We start from the raw sequence: 21,281 nt of genomic DNA, 5'->3' as shown, positions 1-21,281 counted from the left end.
CAATAAAACCTTCTTATTCAAAGCATGCAAGCGAAATGAAACATAAGGTACATAAACTAGTTTGTTTCAGAGAGACGTAGAAAAAAAGTGCTTCATTACAGAAAAGTAATTGCAATCGTCTTTCTTGGTTTAAAAAAAGAGGGGGGTTTCAATCAATACAGGAAAATGATTTGGTATTTCTCTAAACTAAAAAAATATCCAATAAGAAATATGTGTTTTATTCATTGTACTTTAAGCAATATGAAAATTATCTTAAAACCAACAAAAATGTTTAGCGACACCGAAAATATAATTTATACTTGAACAAAAGTTGTCCTCAGGATAAAACAGCATTTACGATATTTGGAAAAATTACATACCGGAAAAATCATATCGTTTAGGTCCCATCCACCGAAGCTTTTCGCTATCACGAATAACGTCACCAAAATATCCATACGACAGAAATGTTACAGCAAACCTCAGAAAACGTCCTGCACTATATACTCCACATATATCAACACCAGTATAATCACCTAAAACAAAATGTTTATATGAGACTAAAATTTCACAAGAATTTAATAAGTGATTTTACAAAAATGAAAAGTAATACGTATTATTTTTTATTATTTAAAATTATACAGAATTGAGCTTTTTAACAAATAACAAAAGTTTGAAAGTCTGAAAAGAAGTATGAGTAAGGAAATAAAAGATAAAGCCAAATACTCTCTGAACTCTTGATAACCTTACCAACATATTTATGATCATCAAATTTATGCAAAGTTCATTTTCCTTTAAACTGAAAATAAGCATGATTCCACTATACTATACTATTAACTGTCCACTTATTTAGTTATACTGATATGAAATAAGCATGCAGATGCATAAAAAAATAGAACTAGGTATATATGAAAAGTAGGATTTCAACTATAATATACCTAATAAAACTTCATTTGTATATTGAAACATAAGGAAATTTTTTCCTCAAAATCTTTAAACAATGGATAAGTGACATGATGCTTATTTAAAAAGCAGATATGGGGGTACTAAACAAATGCTAATGAATTCATCAAATAGTTTAGACAGGTCACCTTCCTATGTTCATATGGCTGATCAGCAAGCTTAAGCAGCAGAACATTTCTCCAAAAGGAATTATCAGAGATTTGGAAAAAGTTTTATTAACTGATATTAAAACTGATGTTGGAAGATTTCCAATTAAAGTTGGAAAAAATGTTTAAAATATCATTTAGTTCTATAACGAAAAAGGCATTTTAACTGATGATGATGATGAGCCACTTGACGAACCCAAATCAGCTGTTAAAATAAAGCTGTGAAAAAATGAACTGGTGGAAAATCATTAAATGTGCATATCACATTTTGGTTACTTACACATTAGGCACAACTATCTGTGGCACAGCTTGGTGATTTTTTACAGAATAAAAGAATTACTTATAACTATAAAAATTTACCTCATAAATTCATATTCAATATTACATACATAATTTACATTTTAATTATTTCAAAAACCAGCCACTAAACCTCATTACAAGGGAGTTTGTTTCTTTTGTTCTGATTCAAAGCAATTGTTGTCTTAAATGGCTTTTTAATATTCCTACAGAAATTTTTCTGCAATTTCTTCCACTAATGACAAATCTCACAGTGCATATTTTAAAACTGAGTTTAAAGGGAGAATTACAGCATCTTTAAAAACCCTAGGAACTTGGTGGTTTGTTGAAATTGGAGAAACGTTATGCCTATGGCCATGGTTTTCTGAAGAACTGTACAGATGCCAAGTGGATTTAATATAGATTTTCTGTATTTGACTTCTACCCTCTATCACAGAGTTATGAGTGTAACAAAAATTACTCTTGGCTGATTATTGGTATAACTGATTTGGTTAAATATTGCTGGTAAGTATTATTGATTAAGTATTGCTGAAATCTTTCCCTTCTTTTAAGTTTATGGTTGTCAGCTGATTGATTGTATAGCAGTTTCCCCACTAAAACCTAATAAGATTATTTACACAAACCAGTGTTTGAAGAAATACAATTAAAATCAATGACTGCCAGAAACCCAATGATCCATAAAGTAATATAGAATCTAAAACCAATTGATAAAATAATCTATGCAGAAATGTATAAAATAGAGACTAAGTGAAAATTAATTAATTCACTAGACTACATCACAGATCAATAAAATAAACTTAAAATTGAATCAAAAAGAACCGTGAAAAAGAAACACAAATAATTAGGTAAAAACCATAAAAGCAACTAAAAACACACAGATTAAAATGAATATTAAAACACTGCATGTATGCAGTTGCAATACAGTTTAGCTATAATAAAAGAGATTACAATAGATTAAGTTCCCTAAATCAAAATTAAAACAATTAAAACATTTTAGGTGAAAATATTTAAGACTGATATTCAAGTAAAATATGATGAATTGTCAGAATTTCATTACATTTTATACAAAGTTGTCCTTTCTTGGATTTTAGAAGATGCTCGTCAGTCAACAGTGATAAATTCACAGTCAAGTTAAGAGAACTTCCTCCCTTCTATTAGTATAGATGGCCAGTACTCTATAATGGGTTTAACACTTCTTAGTTTATTATTTACTTGAGCATCCCAAAGTATCTCATTTATTGAGAATTTCATGCCTAATTAATGACCTGATATATACAAGTGGGACAAGAAGAGTGGATATTTCAGTAGTAGACTTAGCTGTACTATCTGCTATTCATTCCTTCCTATCATACCAAGGAGTCCAAGGGTAAAGAATCTGATATCTCCAACATTTTAGAGTCTGACCGAGCTTCAGATTTCTAGTGATTATGGGATGCAAGCTATAAGAAAAACCTTTCAACAACTTTAATGCACTATGAGAATCTGTGTAGATAATACATATATTTTCAGCATTCTTTGGAGAGGAAAATTGAAGCCTGTTAGACAGCAGTCAGTTCAGATGTAAATACTAGGTAAGTTGAGTGCAATCAAAAACTGTGCAGATACGAATCACCTGGTGATGTTCAGGATAAGTTTTACCAACACAAGAGATCCATAAATAACTAATCTATAGTCAAGTTTTAAACAGATAACAGATTTGATTGAAATAGTTGTATAAATAAAGCATTGAGTTGCTATAAGCACCCTAGGAGATATTCGACAAGACAAAATATTCATAATTTTAAATATTCTTTTTTAGATAGATAAGACGGAGAGAAGAGAAATAAGCTTATGTTCAAAATACATCTGGAAATTTTACATCCTCTTTTTTAACAAGAATCAATATGTCCTACAAATAAAAAATAAAGTTTGGGTTTAGGAGGGATCTTCTTGCAGCAGAAGTGCAAGCACACACATTTCTGATGGGAAAACTTGAAATCATTCTACTGTTACCATTTTATTATTCTGTCAAAAGATATTTGTAATTGTCTCTCAATGTATCACATATCTGCATTTTGACAACTAACTTGCAGTTCGCCAACATACAACATTTCATAGACTGTTGGAAGAACTTCTTTTACACCTGAGTTAATTTTTATAAACAGAGTAACATTAGTACGCAACCTTGAAGAATACTTTCTTCTTGACTAAATACATCAGAGGGTACTGAACCAACCTTTACCTGAAACTCTTAATCCTATAAGAAATGTTTTATGAAAATCGACAGCTTACTTCAAAAGCCACTATTACACAGATTGCAAAGCTTCGTCCATACCTCCAAGCTATGGTATAGGCTTTATCAAAAAATACAGAGATAAAATTATTCCTATTTGCATATACCAGTTTCCAAAAGCAGATTATAATCAGCAGTTGCCTGTCATTTTCTAAATCCACTTTGATAAGGGAAAATACAATTAGTCAACTCTACAGACTAGACCCAGGAAGTGCTGACTACCTTTTCAAACAATTTGAAAACACAACTAATCAAAGCGATGGGAAGGTAACTATAGAGATTCTTTGGGTCCTTTCCTGGTTTCGATACTGGAATAATAAAAGCCTTTCTCCATGCATTAGGAAACACAAGCTCTTTCCATACTCTATTGAAAAGAAAAAAAAGAGCTGCTGAAGACTTACAGAGTAGGTGTTTTAGCATGCAAAAACTAAAACTGTCAGGACCATGACATGATCTCCTTGTCTCTGATAAAATGCTCTAACTCAAGCATAGTTAAATCTTGGTTATAATGTTCAGAAGTGGAAGAGTTGAAATTAATGGGCTGTCTTACAGAAAGAAATGCAGGATGATAATTATTGCTAATTGATACGGTTGAAAACACCTTTATTTGTAAAATATAAAATGAAGGCAAGTTTTTAATTAAAACACAGAAAAATATACGTAATATACATATATATATATACCCATCACAATGAGAAGAGTGGCTGAAATTGGATCACAAGATCCTGTGATGCAGTTAACAGCAGCATTTGTAGATCCAGCAGGAATTATTCCAAGTGGAATCCTAGGAACCATTAGATTATTATAAATATCATTAACGTCTATTCCTTTGTCTTTCTGAGTCTTGAGTACAACACTGTTTAAAATTTCACTAAACATTCCGTCTCCACCAACACATATTATCCTGAAAGGGGGGAAAATATGAGAATTAACAAATGAAAGAAAAAGTTTTAATACTGACAGCCTTTATAGTAGACAAGAATCATTTACACATAATTGTATCTCTTTATATGTATTACATACATAATACTATACATTACATAAATAAACAAAGTAAATAAGGAACTTTTTCAGAACAATCATTAAGGAATCAAAATGGAAAAACAATGTGGTAATACTGTTCAATTTCCCAGTTCCTTTTAGGTAATAAGTTCAACCTTTTTAGTAGCTTTTTGCATTTGTCTTTATTTTATCATTTAAACTTTAGTTATAAATATTTTTTGGTTTATGCATAAAGTTTTAAATTATATAAACTTTCTGAATTGTGTTTACTGAGTTGTTTTCTCTTTGTTTTTTAACCCGGGAGGACGCGCGTGGGGGGGGTGTCAACACACCCCAAGCAATTAAATGACATACACATTAAACATATTATTACAATTCAGTAAAAGAATGCATTCTTTATTAATTACAACATTTATTACATAAAATAACTTAAAATAATGCTAATTTTAAAATTAATAACAAATAGATAATTTTTTTCCAGATGTCTAGGATTCATTGATTTCTAAGAGAAATATTTGTTTTTTATTTGTGAATGCACTTATAATCCAAATTATGCAGAATTATTACATGAACAACAAGTTATATTATTAATATTGAAATCAATTAGGCCCAAGAAGCATTAGATATCTTGTAATATATACATGAAGCATCTACTGTTTCACAGTGCTCTTTGACATGTTTTTTACACTTCATACATAGTTTTTGATTTTCTCTCTTTTTTCCTTCAGCACATGTAACATCTCCTGTATTGTATTTTTTCCCCTTTTTTATGGTTCATCAAATCATTTTTTGTAAGAAATTGGCCAATTCATAACTGGTATACCAATTGTTTGTGGTAAAGTTTCTTCCAGATTTGTATAATGGAGCTAGGATACGCTTTGCTGTTTCACTAGAACTGCTAACTATCTTGTATGGCCCTTCTGCCTGCTGACATGAAAAGCATAGAAGGTTCTAGAATCAACCACAGCAAATATCTTTATACCATATCTTGCAGGGTTCTTAGGTATATACTGCCGAAAGGAGCATCGTCCCCGAAAAGGTTCTAGCTTTTCGTACAAAGTCACATATTCTCCTACATGATATAATTTCTGTCAATTCTTGACAAAATTTTCAAATAAATTTCTTATTGGAGCTAATTTTTATCCTTTCCTATAAAATAGTCAGTTTGAGCCCAAGGAATGTCTTCTGAAGAGTCGCACTCTTCTTCTGATTCAGACTCATGATCACTAAATATATCTTTATTTTCTGAATTTTCTAATTCTTCTTCTATCAAATCGTCATCCGACGAAACACCCTCTAATAATTTTTGAAGTCTCTTCGTTTCTTGATCATACGTTAAATGAGGAAAAGACCGAACAGAGAGACTTGCACACGCCATGGCTCACACTGAAAAATAGTAACACGAAAGTGCACGTGGGGTGTCGGCACACCCTGAAACTATTATTTAAACAAGAATAAATGGTCGGAATTTGCCGTTTCCTCTACAGACGTATAGAACATGACCTTGAAGGCAGCTACTGATGGACCTAAGCATTTCGGATTATAGGGGGAGATGCCAGCGAATTTGTTTGAACGTGGGGTGCTGATACATCCCACGCGTGTCTTCCTGGGTTAATGAGTATTTTAAAAAAATATTCAATATTTGCTTTGTTTTATTCAGATTTCAATTGTTTGCTGCATCTGCTAACAATTATATGTTTAAATTTAAGAAATTTCATATACATTTGCTTTTACTTTATGCATATATATATATAGAAGTTAACACTTGTATTAAAATAAATTCTAAAAAGAGGTGAAAAAATATTTTGCGTATTGGGGAAAAAAAGAAAAAATTACAGATAAAATAACAATAAAAAAGGTCTGTATAAAAAAATATTTCTTGTGAAAAGTTTAGTTTTCAGTTAACATATACTAAAATAATACTACAACAAGAAATACAGAACATAAATTTCATACCCATCAAATTTATGAATATCAATATCTTCTATCATTTCCTTAGCATGATTTGCTCTTTGAGTCACTGAAAAGAAAATCACAATATATTTATATAAAGAATACTAACTCAAAAATAAAATTCACGCATTTTAATGAATTCAGTGTGTGTCAACTGTCTAAAAACTTTATTCACACCATTAATTATAGCAAATACTAAAAGCATATTCAGTGTTAACATATTTTGCATAAACCATGCATACTTTATAAAAAGTAAAGTCTAAATCTTTAAAAATATGCCATCAGAAATTTCAACAACTAAATACTTGAAACAGTCCTGAAATTTCTGCTTTGATATTAAAATATACTGTCATTGCTTTAATGTTATTCTCCTATGCTTATTTATGACTTGCAAATTAGAGCAATAAATTTATTGGACAGAAGAAAGTAAACTTTGTGAGGGTAGTCATGACAGTAACAATAATTCACGAACCTTATGTGGCCTGGGATTTATGCTAACACCTTCAAAATCAAAGATTTATATTACAGTTTTAGGAGGAAGGGAAAAGAATGATGTAGATAAAAAAATGAAGCAATAACACAAATATAACTAAATTGCACATAACTAATACTTAAATAAATTTACATTATTCATTTTTTAGTTGAAATTTAAATTTATAAACTAATCATATTTTGAAAAACTATTCAACACCATTAATTCAGGTCAGGTTTGCCATTTAATTGAACAATGTTTTTATACATTATACATATGGAATTTCTTTGCCAAGTAACACATTAAAAAAAGGGATTGTTTGACATCAAAATTGTTTCTTAGTATCCGACAGACAATGAAGGACAGGACCGGATCTAGATTTGACCAGATCCTAAGCTATTTGAGATATGCGGCCTTTTATGAGGGGTACGAGTCAATTTTTTTATATGACATATGGTACAATTTTTGGGGGTGGCCCCCAATGTGCAGCTTATATGTAAATCCGGCACTAATGAAGGGCAATTTTATGTAAATAAAAATGACTTTTTCTCATATTCTAGAAGTTCTGCAAGTCTAAGGGTAATTCAAAGTTGAATCTTCTAAATTGGACTTGAGAACTGGATTATTTTTCAGTCAATTTTTATGGAAATTATAACACATCTATTATAATTAATAAGTAATATAAAGATTATTTAGGAATAATTTTACAACTATAATAGAAAATAATCCAAAATTTGCAGATTCATTCAAAATTCAGGAAAAATCATACGTATAAAGTCTTGGAAAACCCCTAATTATTATAATAAACGATATCAGGAATAAGAAATTACCCTCGTCTCCCCCCCCAAAAGCAAAAGTACATAATTCAAAAAATTATCAACAAAACCAAATTATTTTTCAATAATTAATATTTATATAAATACTTTAATATTTACAATTATATTAATAGCATATATATATATGCTATTAATATAATTGTTGTGTATATATATAACAAAATCTATCTAAAAAGGTCTTTATTGCCTCTATTGTCAGTTTTTCAATGCATTCTATTTCAAGAATACAAACCTTCAGCAACCGAGATAGAAAATAGCTACGCACTGGTTCTCAATCCAAATTCAAATCCTGGTGAATGGACGAACTACATGGGAGTTTTCTCACATGTGTAGCATGACTACAACCCAGTTTTTCTCAAACAATTCCTCCATAAAGCTATCCCTTTTCTCATGTGCTTTGCCATAATCTGAATAATTCAGTCCAGTGAAGAACAGAATTAAAACTTACTAGTATTACTTAACAATAATAAAATGTGCCACAAAATAAATTTTAGATGGGCATCCTAAAAAAAATAATCTAGTTAGTTTTATGGTTCCAAAGCCCTTAGGGTTATTACCTAGTTACAGATTTGCTTCGCAAAATACTTGCTATGAACAGTAGGCTCATATTTAAATTCTAGACTGGCTCCAAATATAGGTAACAACAGGATTTGCAAAGCATATTAAGTTACTCTCACAAGCTATTCTTAAATAATGGTATATCTAGGTTAGGATTATTAATATGTTAAATTTATATGAGAGACCAACAGTACTGATCATTCAGCACTGAAAATACTAGCTTGGTCTGCATGCCACAAGTGGGAGCCAATTCCAAATTAAAACTATGTTTTCTGTACAACTCACAATAAATTCTAAACTTTATATTCTTAATAAATAATTTACTTAAATTGCAACATGAACTCAAAATCAAAACCTAGATTTTAATAGTTTCAAGCCTTTTAAAAAAAGTGTGACTCTCAGTTTTTACTTAAGCACATAAAATTCTAATGGTATCCTTCTATTATTGGGACAGGATTCAGAAACGTATGTATGCATATATGTATACATATATATGAATGTATGTGTGTACACATACATACATATGCACATATAACACATGCATACATGAACACATACATCTATACATAAGAATACTATGCATTTTATTTTTATGGATGCAAAACTTAAACTAAATATTTTTATACAATTATTCATTTAGTTACCACACTAGAATCAAATACATAAATCTATAAAACTTAAGCACTTGATCAAAATACATAAAAAATATTACTCAAAATGTAACATTAGAAACCAAATCGTAATCAAATACACAGCTTGAAATCTATCCTTGACCTAATATAAGAAATGACTTAATGATGAAACTGCTAATATAAGAAATATAATCTAATATATATGCACAATAAAAATTTATGAAACTGATAATATAAGAAATATAATTTTATATAATTATATAAATATATACGCACAATAAAATTTATGAAACTGATAATATAAGAAATATAATTTTATATAATTATATAAATATATATTCCCAATACAAATTTATTTTGCTTCAATGCAATACTCATTTATTTCATAACAATTCTTTAAAAACCCAATTGTAGTGGAAAAACATAGTCAACATGTTTTTTCTTTTGGTAAAAAGGCTTTATTTAAACAATTTTCTTGCTTTCACTGATTTTAATTTTAAGGTAAGATATCAAAGTAACAACACATACGTAACACACATAAAGCTGTTCCAGTCCACATTTGTGTTGCTTCATTTGAAGCTTAATTTTACTGAAGTCAACTAATATTGATTCTTAAAATCACATATATTGTATCAATTGAACAGAGGATCATTCAAACCATATTATTTGGGTTCACAATCCTTGCTTTTCCTATAATGATGGTGAGTAGCAGGACCATTTTAGTGTTGAAGAAAACCTTATTTCATTTGGTGATCATTCAAACAAAATCTTTTTTTGAGAAAATCTCCTCTGTCTTGAAGCAATTTCATGGCAGTTTTGCCACACGATAAAATTCATTTAAATTTATGCATTATAAATGTAATTACGATCAATAAAAATGAAAATTGAATAATAATGAGTTACGATGTTACATGAGGTATGCAGTGCAAGGCAATATCTTTTATGAGGTGTGCAAATGGACCTATTTGAGCACTTGCATATACACAGTCACATTAAAGTGACCACCTATCAAAAGCCAGAACCACTTTTTACAGAGTGGACCGCTGCAAGACATGCAGGAAGAGAGTCAGTTAGGTTCTTGAAGGTGTTCACTGAGATGTTGAGCCATGCTGACTCCAGTGCAATGGACAGCTGCACTAGTTTATGAAGCTGAAGATCCATGGCGTGAACAACCTAATTGAGGTAGTCCCGTAGATTCTCAATTGGGTATAAGTCCCGGGAGTTTACTGGTCAGGAGAGTATGGTAAACTTATCCTGGTACTTTTCAAACCATGCACGTATATTAGGAGCTGTATGACACTTTGCATTGTCCTGCTGGTAGATGTTATCATGCCGAGGAAAAACAATTCGCATGTAGGGGTAGCCATAGTCCGCAAGGACAGATGTGTAATTCTGTTGATCCATCGGGCCTTCTTCAATGATGAGTGCACCCAAAGAATGCCATGAAAAATTCCCCAGACCATATTGCTCCCTCCTCCAGCTTAGACCCTTCTGGCAATCATTGTAGGGTGTTTGCTTTCTGATGTTTCATGCCACATATGCCAATATCCATCAGTCTGATGGAGCATAAAATGTGATTCATCGGAAAAAGACACCTGTCACCACTCAGTGGATATCCACTTGCAGCACTGGCATGCCAATTCCAGCATTTGTCGCCAACGAACTGCAGTCAGCATAGATGCTTTAACCAGGCATCTGCTGCAGAGGCCCACATGCAGCAACATTCATTAGAACATTGTTGAGGAGATACTATGGGTAGCCCCTTGGTTTATCTGGGTGGTCAGTTGCTCAACAGTTGCATGTCTTTTTGCCCCAACGCATCTCCACAACTATCATTCACCTCTGTCATCTATGGCCTGGGGTGCACCACATTTGCTACATCACTGATTTCAGATAGTGCCAGAAAGCCAATGATCATGCCGTTTTGGAGGCCACATAAATTGCTCCATTTCTAGCATTACGGCAACAATTGCAATGCTTTCTGATTCTCTTAAGGCCCATCCACACGAGTACGCTCGTGGCGTAATTGACACAATTTTTTCCCGCTGGCGTAAATTTGCATTATGCAGAAGACGTAAAACTGAGTTCACGCCTGTTCAGCTTTTACGTCCATAACGTGAACAAACAGCCAATAGCCGACGGAGTTCTTATCGCATGTCATAATAGGAAAATCTTCTTGCTTACCCATTTCAATATGTCATCAGAACCAAACAGAGACGAGTTTTTGCTTAGAAATATCGTAACTGTATACAGCAATAAAATAATCAGCATTGTTCACGCCATCCTCACATTTCCCAAATATTGGCATAAATTTTAAATTCACATTAAAGGCGAAAACTGTATATTTATAAAGCACTGATCCAACCAACCAGCATATCCATATGCTTCACCTTTTTATAACACCATAAGTAATAGGAATCTAAATAAATTACAGTTTCTACGAAATGAAAGTTTCTGCCTTACAAAATTCTCCTTAATTATTATAAATATTCCCTATATCATGTGTCATAAAAAGCTCTATAAATATCCCAATATTAAATACACCAAAAACTAACTTCTGCAATATAACAACTTCTAAAGTAAAGCAGTTGACTGTGAAAGAGTATTCAATAAAATACAATTATGAAATTTTGGAGCAAAGTTACAACTTGGGTCATACGGCAATCATTTATTGAATATTAATCAATTTACCTTTGCAGTGACTTCTACTTGTTACATTATTTTTTACAAACACTGCTATCACAGACAGCTGAGTGGTCACCGCGCTGCATTACAAATGGAAAGGTGGCAAGTTTGAACCTCACCCCTAGACAGTATATAATTCAGTTAGCTTTTCTCATTTTGAAACGTGTTTCTTATATTTAATCATGAATCATTATATTCTTATTTTACCTATTATTATTGTTTTCATTTCTTATTTTATTCATTATTATTATTGTTTTTAATTTAGTTTAAAAATGTGCATTGCAAATAGGAACCCTTATGTAATGATATATCTGCATCTCTATCTTATATCATTTATAAATTATCTCTTTATTTTTACTTTATTGCATATTTATCATGCACATAATTTCTCATAAACTGTCCAAAGTTTGAACCTTATTCTAAATTCAAAAATACATAAAAAGAAAAACAAAAGACCAAGGAAGGGTGAGTTTAAAAAATATTAAGTTCATTTTATTATATTGTGAATGGTGTATATAAAGAGAATTAAGTAATTTAATTCTCTTTATATACTGTATTCCAAACCACTTTTATAAATCCTAATTTTCATACAATATAGAATCTGCAAGTTTGTCAAACTGGTCAATACTCATCCTGAAGTAATTAAAAAACAAGTAATACATAAAAAAAATTTTAAAAATACAAAAAATTAAAAATACAAACAGAATTTTTTTTAATTAAAAATTTTAATATGTGAAAAAGTTGTATTAACATCAAGTGTTATCCACTACATGTTTAAAAAATTGTATTTGAATAATGAGTGGATGAATAAAAATTATTTTATTAACGACTGAAAATTTGAACAAGATATATGGATATTGCGAATAATCGTAAGAATTTGATAATTCCGGATATTCATTTCGCAAGCGAGGCAGTAAAGAAAAAAATCTCTTTTAACAGGTTGCTCTAAATAAATCTTTTGGATCCATTCTTGCCAATTTTTTGCGTTTTTGCCTCTGCTTAATGATGTAAAGTTTCAGCTATCAAAAAATCATCTGATTCGGACAACTTGCCGCAAACATATAGAAGCATAGCGAAGTAATAAGATACAGCTCGGTTGATGCTATATTACAGCACCATGTGATTTTTGCACAAAAAAATCCTATTGGTTAAATGCACTCTTCGCAAGCATACTCATTTGGATGCTTTTTCGCTGGTAACGTAAAAGCTCGTTCGTCAGCTACGTTTCGAGTGTAGTCGTGTGGACGGGCCTTTAGACACCCTTTACAGTCAAAAGTCGTTAATCCGGACTCGTCGGGACTTCGGCGATTCCGGATTATCGATTTTTCCGGATTATAGATCATCAGTTTAAATCTCGTAAGATGGCATGCAGAAATTATAAAATTAAAAATATCAAACCGTAATTTATGAAATAAAGAACAATTATGATCTAAAGGGTATCAAAATTTGCAAAAAGAAAAAGCTTAATATTTATTTGTTTACTTTATTAAACATTTCTTTCAATGTAAGTTGTTTAAGTTTTGCTTCGTTTCATGTGATAATACTTTCTCTTTAATTCTATTAAACAGACATAATTTCTTGTTCAGTTACAAAGTTCCGCCGTTCAAGTCCTATAATTACTGTGTCAAGAATACCGACTAATTTGTCAATCGAAATTTTTTTGTTTTCAATAACCTCTGTCACTTTTCTTCGCTATCGGAAGCGAATTATAATGACGAGGAACTTGTTTTAAATCATATCAAAGACGAAGCATATCGAGATGAAATACTACATTTGGTAAGGAATTATAAGCCAAATAAAATAAAAACATCTGCGCTGAAGATAAGGATAGTGCTGACAAATCAGCTTCCAATTCATTACGCGCCCACCCGCCGAGCAGCGTGAAATTGATAAACAGATTTCGGATTTCAAAACATACTTTCGCTTTAGATCCTTTACATATTAACAAATATATATCGGAAATTCTATTTGATATAATCGAAAGTTTAAGCTTACTTTTATAAAATTGCTTTTACAGTCTGCAAAAAATAATAAGCCGGATGCAATTCGAAAATTAAGGAACAACGCAATCATCAACATTAACTGAAATAGATAATTATTTAGCTTATACGTCCATTATACATAAAATGCGCGCGCGAAAACGTATTCTGCACTTGCGCACACTCATATGCGCAGTCGTAAAAGGTCTTACGCCCACGCGTGAACGCCTCTGCGCATGTGTCAACGCGGCGCATGCGCAGAAAGTTTTTAGTTTTGATGTCCGGATTATAGATCATTCCGAATTATGGGTGTCCGAATTAACGACTTTTGACTGTATATATATACTCCACTGCAATGTACTGCCACCTACCTTCTGAGATTGGTTACTTCACGTTGATGTCAAAAGTAGGTGGTGGTCACATTAATGTGACTGGACTGTGTATTTAGTCTGGCTACCCACTAAGAAAAAATAGATATGCACTTAATAAATAGCAGCAAGATATTTTACAGAAGTTAAAACAAGTATTTGGTTATAAAACAAATGCTGTAACTTTTATTAATTATACCAATCAACCTAGCATAAGAAAATAAATCTCTAAATAATAAAATTACCATGAAGAGAACAAAAAATTTTTAATACCACTCTTTTATTCCATACCTACAACATGAGATTCAATACCAGCTAAATGAAAAAGGGGTGAAACTTTTCTTTCAAAAATTTTCACTCCTTTCTTCTTTCCTCCATATGGATTTATGAAGATTAGGAGACTTTTTGGGCGATTTAATTCTGAAACATATTAAAATGTTTCTCATTAGCAATAAAAAAGACATAATGGAAAAAAATTAACCCAGTTTAAAAAAAAAAACAGTGTATTTGAATGAAATGTTATACTTTTAAATGAAATTTCTGTCTAAGATGTAATGAATTAAATTAAACATCAAGTTCGTTTGGAGGATTTCATGCAAAATTCAATGTAGATTTTTTAAAAAAGGTACATTCAACATATTAACATTAAAAAAAGAAGATGCAATGCACAAAACAGCCCAGTATTTATATCTTTGACCATTCATGGCATGAGACTTCTGCTTTTAAGTGAACTTCTGTTAGTCAGCAGCTAAATTCAGCTAATTATATGACACTCATTTATTTTTCAAGATAATTCTCCAAAAACAGACTTGTAAAATGAAAACGCAGCCACCACCTTTTTTTTTTTTTTTTTTTCTTTTTTGATTGAAAAAGACTTTAATTTATTTAAACAATTTTCTTGTTTCCACCAATTTTAAGTTTAAAAGTTTATCATAAGATACCAAACTAACAGCACAAACTTAACACATATAAAGCTGTTCCCGTCCACATTTGTATCATTTCATTTGAAGTTCCATCATACTGAAATCAACTAATATCGATTCTTGAAATCGCATATATTATATACTTGAACAATAGTAAGGAATATCATAGCCTTTATTTCAATAAGCATTATAGACAACAGTTTTATAAATAACTTTCACTTGTACTTTCAGTAGTTATATAATACCTGGTACCCCACTGTTCGAGATGCAAGGATACCCACTCCACTAACTGATTCCAGCAAGCTCAGAAGCCGTTCTGGATGCCTTCATATTTTCTTAAAAATCTTTTTGTTAACACTTCACTGATGCATATGATAGCTTAGGATGGTTCTCCCCTGCCCTTCACAAATATGCTGTGGCTGGCCCACTGACCTTTTGGGTATATTTATTTATTTATATTAATGTCAAGACCAACTGGCACAAGCAGATATCTGCATTTATTATTTTTCTCACAACTCTTTCCCAATAGGAAGTTTTCGGGACCAAACATTCATCTCAATTTTTACTGCATTTTGTATCAGATAGTTACTATTTGATGCAAAAGAAATGCATTACTTCCAGTATATGGTACTTTGCCAAAAAATCATGAATGTTCTAATTCTCACACAATGAAACTGTACATGATGGAAGATATGCAATAAAAATACAATGTTAACCGGCAAAAAAACTTCACAATAAGAACTGGGAATTCTGACATATCATTTGTGTTCTTATTTAGTAGAACTTATGTGGAGGATAGACTGCATTTGACAATACCTGCTGGAAATCAAGAAACCTGTTTCATCAATCTGCTGGCATCAAAAAATATATTTTACAGCCAAAAGGCACCAATAGATTGTCCATGGTGCACTGGTAGATATCAGCTAAAGTACCTAAATTTCTATTCCAAATAACTCTTTTTTTTTTTAATAATTGTACATTTATAGTCAATTAGCAGCTGGTGAAATTAAAATTCAGGGTCTTCTAAAATGTATGTGCTATGATGGTTCTTAGAGAGTGCACCTCATCAATTATGATTAATATTTATTACTGTTTTTTATTCTTCTCCTTACATACAAAAAATGCTGTTCACTTAATAATGGCACAAAAGCATTAATAAATAGTACTTCTCCATTACATTTTTAACTCGATGGTATTCAATTTCATAACAAAAAACGAGTAACCGTAAATGTACATTTAAACATTTGTTACCAATTCTTTTAACGTTCAAAAATAAGAAACAAACGTATTGAAGATATTTCATACGCAAGACTATAAAAATGAAACTGTGCATCAGCATAAAGAACAGAAGATGCATACTCATTGATTTGTACTTTTAAGAATCCATAAAAATATATTCAAGAAAAATAAGAGCTATTGGTTTAACCCAAGGTCTACCTAAGAGCATGGGAGGCTTCCACATGATAACTGTTCTTACATAACATATACAGTTTATATTTATGTTAATTAAAATAAAAAGTTGCAATATTTGCTTTAAAATTAATATGTAAATATGTATATACACCATGTCTAGAAAAGCCCTTAACTGGCCTGCATTCTCACAACAATTTCTTGTAGACACCTACTTAGTGATCAAAATATGTTAAATGATGCAAATATTGATGTCTTGGTATTTTTTAATTAAAAGAAATCAATTACAGAATCTAACTTCTCACACACTGATCCAGTTCCAATGCTTAGGAAAATTTCTACTTATTATTATAAAAAGTAAAACACAAAAAGTTTTATAAAATAAGAGATGCTTAAATTCAAAATTGGCATTATTAGACACCATTTTCAGTTTGTACTAGCGGGTCATTTAATAAATAAATTTGAATAATTCAAGGTTTTTTTTCCCTCTTTAAATGCTATTCAATGATATTTTTTTGTTATTTACTAATGTCTTCATGTATAATTTTGTATACTTAGTATGTAAAAAGAACTTTCCTACAAGCAATTTATAAAAATACATTATTAATATTCCCATGAAGTTTTATTACTTTAGAATCATAACGTGATAATCATAAAAATTCATTACGATACAAAAAGTTTCATTTTTAATTAATGCAAATATAAGTTGACTACTCGCCAAGATTGAAACCTGCCAATATTTTCTAAACTATGATAAGAATAAGATTCTATGAATATGATCTCCATTATGAATATTTTTTACTGATCAATACTTTTTACAACAATCCGCATTCAGCTGCTCATCATTTAATCTCTTCAAGGCTCTAGTATAGAATTGGGTGCCCCTTCGATTAGCGACAATTTTTTTTTAATTTTGGGATGAAACCTTACTTTTGGTTACCATGATAGTTTTAACTTTGTTTCAGCTTCCTGATTTTATTTAAATGAAAATAGATTGATGTGTACATGGACAAATTTAAGGCAGTGTGCAATGCCTAGTTTGTGCAATTCTAGGATATTTTTTAAAATGAAAACAGATCGATGTGTACATGGATACAGAGTTTGTGCAATTCTTTGACTTCTTATTTTGGTTTTGTGTAGCGGCCATATCGAAATTGCGCCTTCCTGGTACCAAAAAAGAAAGGGCACCCAATTGTAAACTTTTATCCTCTTCAATACCAGAAACCATTTTGTAAACAACTTTTAATTTTTAGTTTCGTATAAACGGAACATTTTGCTCTTCAGCTTGCATATGATGCTGAATATGATCTTGAATTTTTAATATTGAATATCTCAATCAATTTTCATCCTACAGGCGTCAAACATATTGCATTTTACTTTTTATAACAAGTAAAACATTTTACTAAATATAAGTATAGGAACTGGAGGAATGAGTAAAAAGTTGGATTTTATAATTTTTATTACATTCTCAACCCCTCATAACCAACAAAGAGATTTTAATGTAATTAAGATTTTAGTTCATGTGTGTATACTTTTCATACTGAAATTACATATGATTGCAAAACATTAAATTTTTGTTACTTTTAATATACTTTACCTGAAAGAGAATCCTGTATGGAATCGATCCAATCTTTTAATCTTGTGCTTTCAAGTGGTCTAAAGATCTGACTTTCTAACTTCCACATATGTCTACCAAAGGGCACAGCAAAATGCAACTTCATTGATTTTGCATGCGTTGACAGCAGTCCAGACCCTGAATTGGTGATATTGTTTGGCTGATGCCTGCAGTAACTACATTGTGAAGGTTTTGGTTGTCTGAAACCTGAACAATCACAAGGAGTGACACTAACTAAACGTCCCAAAGGAATAACAGTTTGTGCTGGGGAGGGAAAAAATATCATTAAATGACAATATTTTCTGTTAGAAAAATCATTTAAATAATAAACTTAAAAACTGAATATTTTACTTATTCCACAGTTTAAAAAATGAACATCAATATAAAATTAACAAGAAAAATGAAAAATGGAATAAGTATTAAATGTAGAAATGATTTTCAATGTGGAAATGTAAAAAGTTTTAACACATCTTTAGATTTGAGTAATTAAGTACTATTACTATATTATCAAAAATATTGATACTTTCCCAATAGCAATACAGAGTCAAAAAGACTTTGGTACCATACCACAGAACATATCTAAATGATATTATCAATTAAAACTAAACATTACTCAATGGAATTTTGAAGATTTTTAGTGTTAAAACAAGTTGCCAACCAAACTACTGAGGAAAATATTTTGGTATTTTTCTCAGATAATTATTGTTAATGGAAAAAAGCATTTCAAAGTTATCTGCAGTCACATAAAAACTTATTAGTTTACTTACATTTTCACAGATAATTTACTCTTATTTAAAAAAAAAAAAAAAAAAAAAAAACTTTAAAAAAAATATACCACAAAGTATTGCCCTGCTACATACAATGCAGAATTTTATCCAAAATAACACAATAATGCTTTTAGAATATAATTAAGAAAGGAACTAAATAAATTATAAATTTCAGAGGATAACAAGCTAATATTTATTCCAAAAAACAACTGGGCCATATCAAATTAAGAAAGCTTTCAAATTAAAACATTTCTTATGTATTTAGAATAATCAAGATTAAAACTAAAAAAAACATACAAATAAGTAAATACAAAGAAAACATATATATAAAGAACAATACTGAAGCTAATAAAACATATTTTTAACACTTAAAACTTACATTAACTTTTCATTAAAACCCTATGAAAGGGGATTTTGATTAAAAAAATTTCACTTAATTTCCAATATTATACGTTACTATAATTCTTGTTTTCAGATAAAATTTGTTATTTAGATTTTAACATGATTTTATTTTAAATATTCAGTATATTCTATTATGAAAATATTTCAACCATTCCATAAAAACTGTTAATAATAAAAGTGATGCATTTCAATCATAAATAACTAAAAACTAGCCTTCTGTTACTGAATAGGCAAGAGACAAATCCGCGCAATTTCGCCATGAATGCAGCGCTTTTTTATTTACGTTAAATATATTATTAAACAGTAATTACTTTTAAATTGCAACACTGTTACAATTGAAAATACACTTTAATGAGGATTCTCTAAAATTCTAAGATTTTTATATGAAGACATTCATTTTAAAAAATTCAAATGTTGTATTGATTAGAAAAATAATATCAAGGTCATATTGTTTTAAGTTACGAGCTATTACTGCAAGTGTTGTTAAGTTTATACAAATGCTTTTCGGAAAGATACCGCTAAAAAATACACTCAATCGTTTACATTCTGAAATATAGGATTACAATGCTACGAAAGATAACAGGAATGACATAACACTTGTGAATGTTCATTGGTTATTCCATTCCATAAATAACGAATGTAAAGGTAACATGACAGAATGTTTGTTTATCTCGTGCGCCCTGTTATCATCCGCGTACCGGAACTAGAACTGATATCTGAGAAGCCGGTACTATAATTTCAAATTTACACCGCTTTTAGGGAAATATTCCATTTATTTGAAGAAAATTTTAAACTTGAAAGTTTACTTACATTTTGGTTCATTTTCAACTTCCCACGAAATATTCTCTTTCGTCAAAATCAAATGTATTCTACAACCTTTGGTAGAAAAGATTCCATTTAGAATGAAACTCCTATTTAAGTGGTTAACAAGTAAAGCCATTCTTTTGCGCTGAGACACATCAAGAATATCCGCAGTCGGTGCGAAAGCACTCTCTGGCAAGACTAGAAAGGGAGAAGCAGCTGACTGCTAATTTTTTTACGTGCTTCAATGAATGGCGAAAATGACGGGTGGACGTAACATTTTCCCCTTGATGTTGCGCGATCGATCTTGTTTTTACGCATGTGTTTGCGCAGCTGAAAAGGGACTGTTTCCAAATATTCCTTACGCGCACTCATCAGTAACTCGCATTCTACAAGAAACATCTGTGGATTCAGGTATAACTTTAATACAGTGGACTCAGAACTAGCAAACAAATATGTTCCTTTTTCTACGTGAATTAATAAATGGCTAGGCTGTTCTAATGAATAACTGCAATTTTTTAACTAAACATCTGCTTTACTAAAGATTAAAGGATTAAGCAAAATAAGCACGTTCTTACGGTTTTCAAGAAAGGGACACCACAAAAAAGTACTTAAGGAACTCAGGAAAGAGGGAACTATAAAAATTTCTTGAAGCAAGTTTTACTATGAAATGCATGAACCAAGAGAGAAGAAATGGTGAAAAAATTAGCGTAAATGTATGGGGGCACCAAAATCTTTTAAGTGCTTTAGTGCCTCTAAAAGTTGTAATCCGTCTCTGGATTAAAGAAATTAATTAATTATCATATTTATGAAAAAAAGAACCCATAATAAGACAGAAAAATAAAGTGATCAATTATTTATAAACTAATTATAAAGGAATCTCTTACCGCCACCACCTTCCCAATCTCCGGAAGCGACTAATATTTATGAGTAAATATCGTTACTGAACATCGCGACGGATGACCTCCACAGAAGAACGAAATATTCTGAAACAGAGGGATTATTAGCTATTAATTATAGAATTTTGAAACAACATAATTGCAAAGTACTACAGACAAATGGTAGAAATACAGGAAGATGGAAGATTAAATGAAAATATTTTTAACACAAGTACTGAAAGATGACTATATAACAGAATACATGACCAGTATGCAAATTTTAAAAGATGCAATTTGCAAAATTCTACTAATAACAAAGCAAGAACAGAAGTTTGCATTATTAATG

At 30.7% G+C, this 21,281-nt stretch overlaps 1 protein-coding gene across 2 annotated transcripts in view; it reads right to left on the bottom strand.

Annotated features, from left to right (window-relative positions):
• Positions 1-20,337, bottom strand: part of Cerk (Ceramide kinase) — a 29,346-nt gene extending 9,009 nt beyond the window's left edge. Inside the window, exons 1-6 of one of the 2 annotated variants that reach the window (XM_035377474.2) lie at positions 20,067-20,337; positions 18,070-18,351; positions 14,431-14,559; positions 6,613-6,676; positions 4,338-4,558; positions 360-512 (exon numbers count right to left, since the gene is read on the bottom strand). In XM_035377474.2, the coding sequence (XP_035233365.1) occupies positions 360-512; positions 4,338-4,558; positions 6,613-6,676; positions 14,431-14,559; positions 18,070-18,351; positions 20,067-20,196 (979 nt within the window). In that variant the 5' untranslated portion in view covers positions 20,197-20,337. Of the gene's footprint in view, positions 1-359; positions 513-4,337; positions 4,559-6,612; positions 6,677-14,430; positions 14,560-18,069; positions 18,352-19,567; positions 19,800-20,066 lie in introns of those variants that run through there. The other variant, XM_035377475.2, reaches the window with a different exon arrangement.
• Positions 20,338-21,281: the final 944 nt, after the last annotated feature.

The sequence above is a fragment of the Stegodyphus dumicola genome, chromosome 5, assembly GCF_044657685.1.
Source record: "Stegodyphus dumicola isolate Sdum_Otavi_A_Nest chromosome 5, ASM4465768v1".
Lineage (NCBI taxonomy): Eukaryota > Metazoa > Arthropoda > Arachnida > Araneae > Eresidae > Stegodyphus > Stegodyphus dumicola.
Note: the sequence above shows the minus strand (reverse complement) of the source record. Positions and strands in the feature narration are given on the sequence as shown.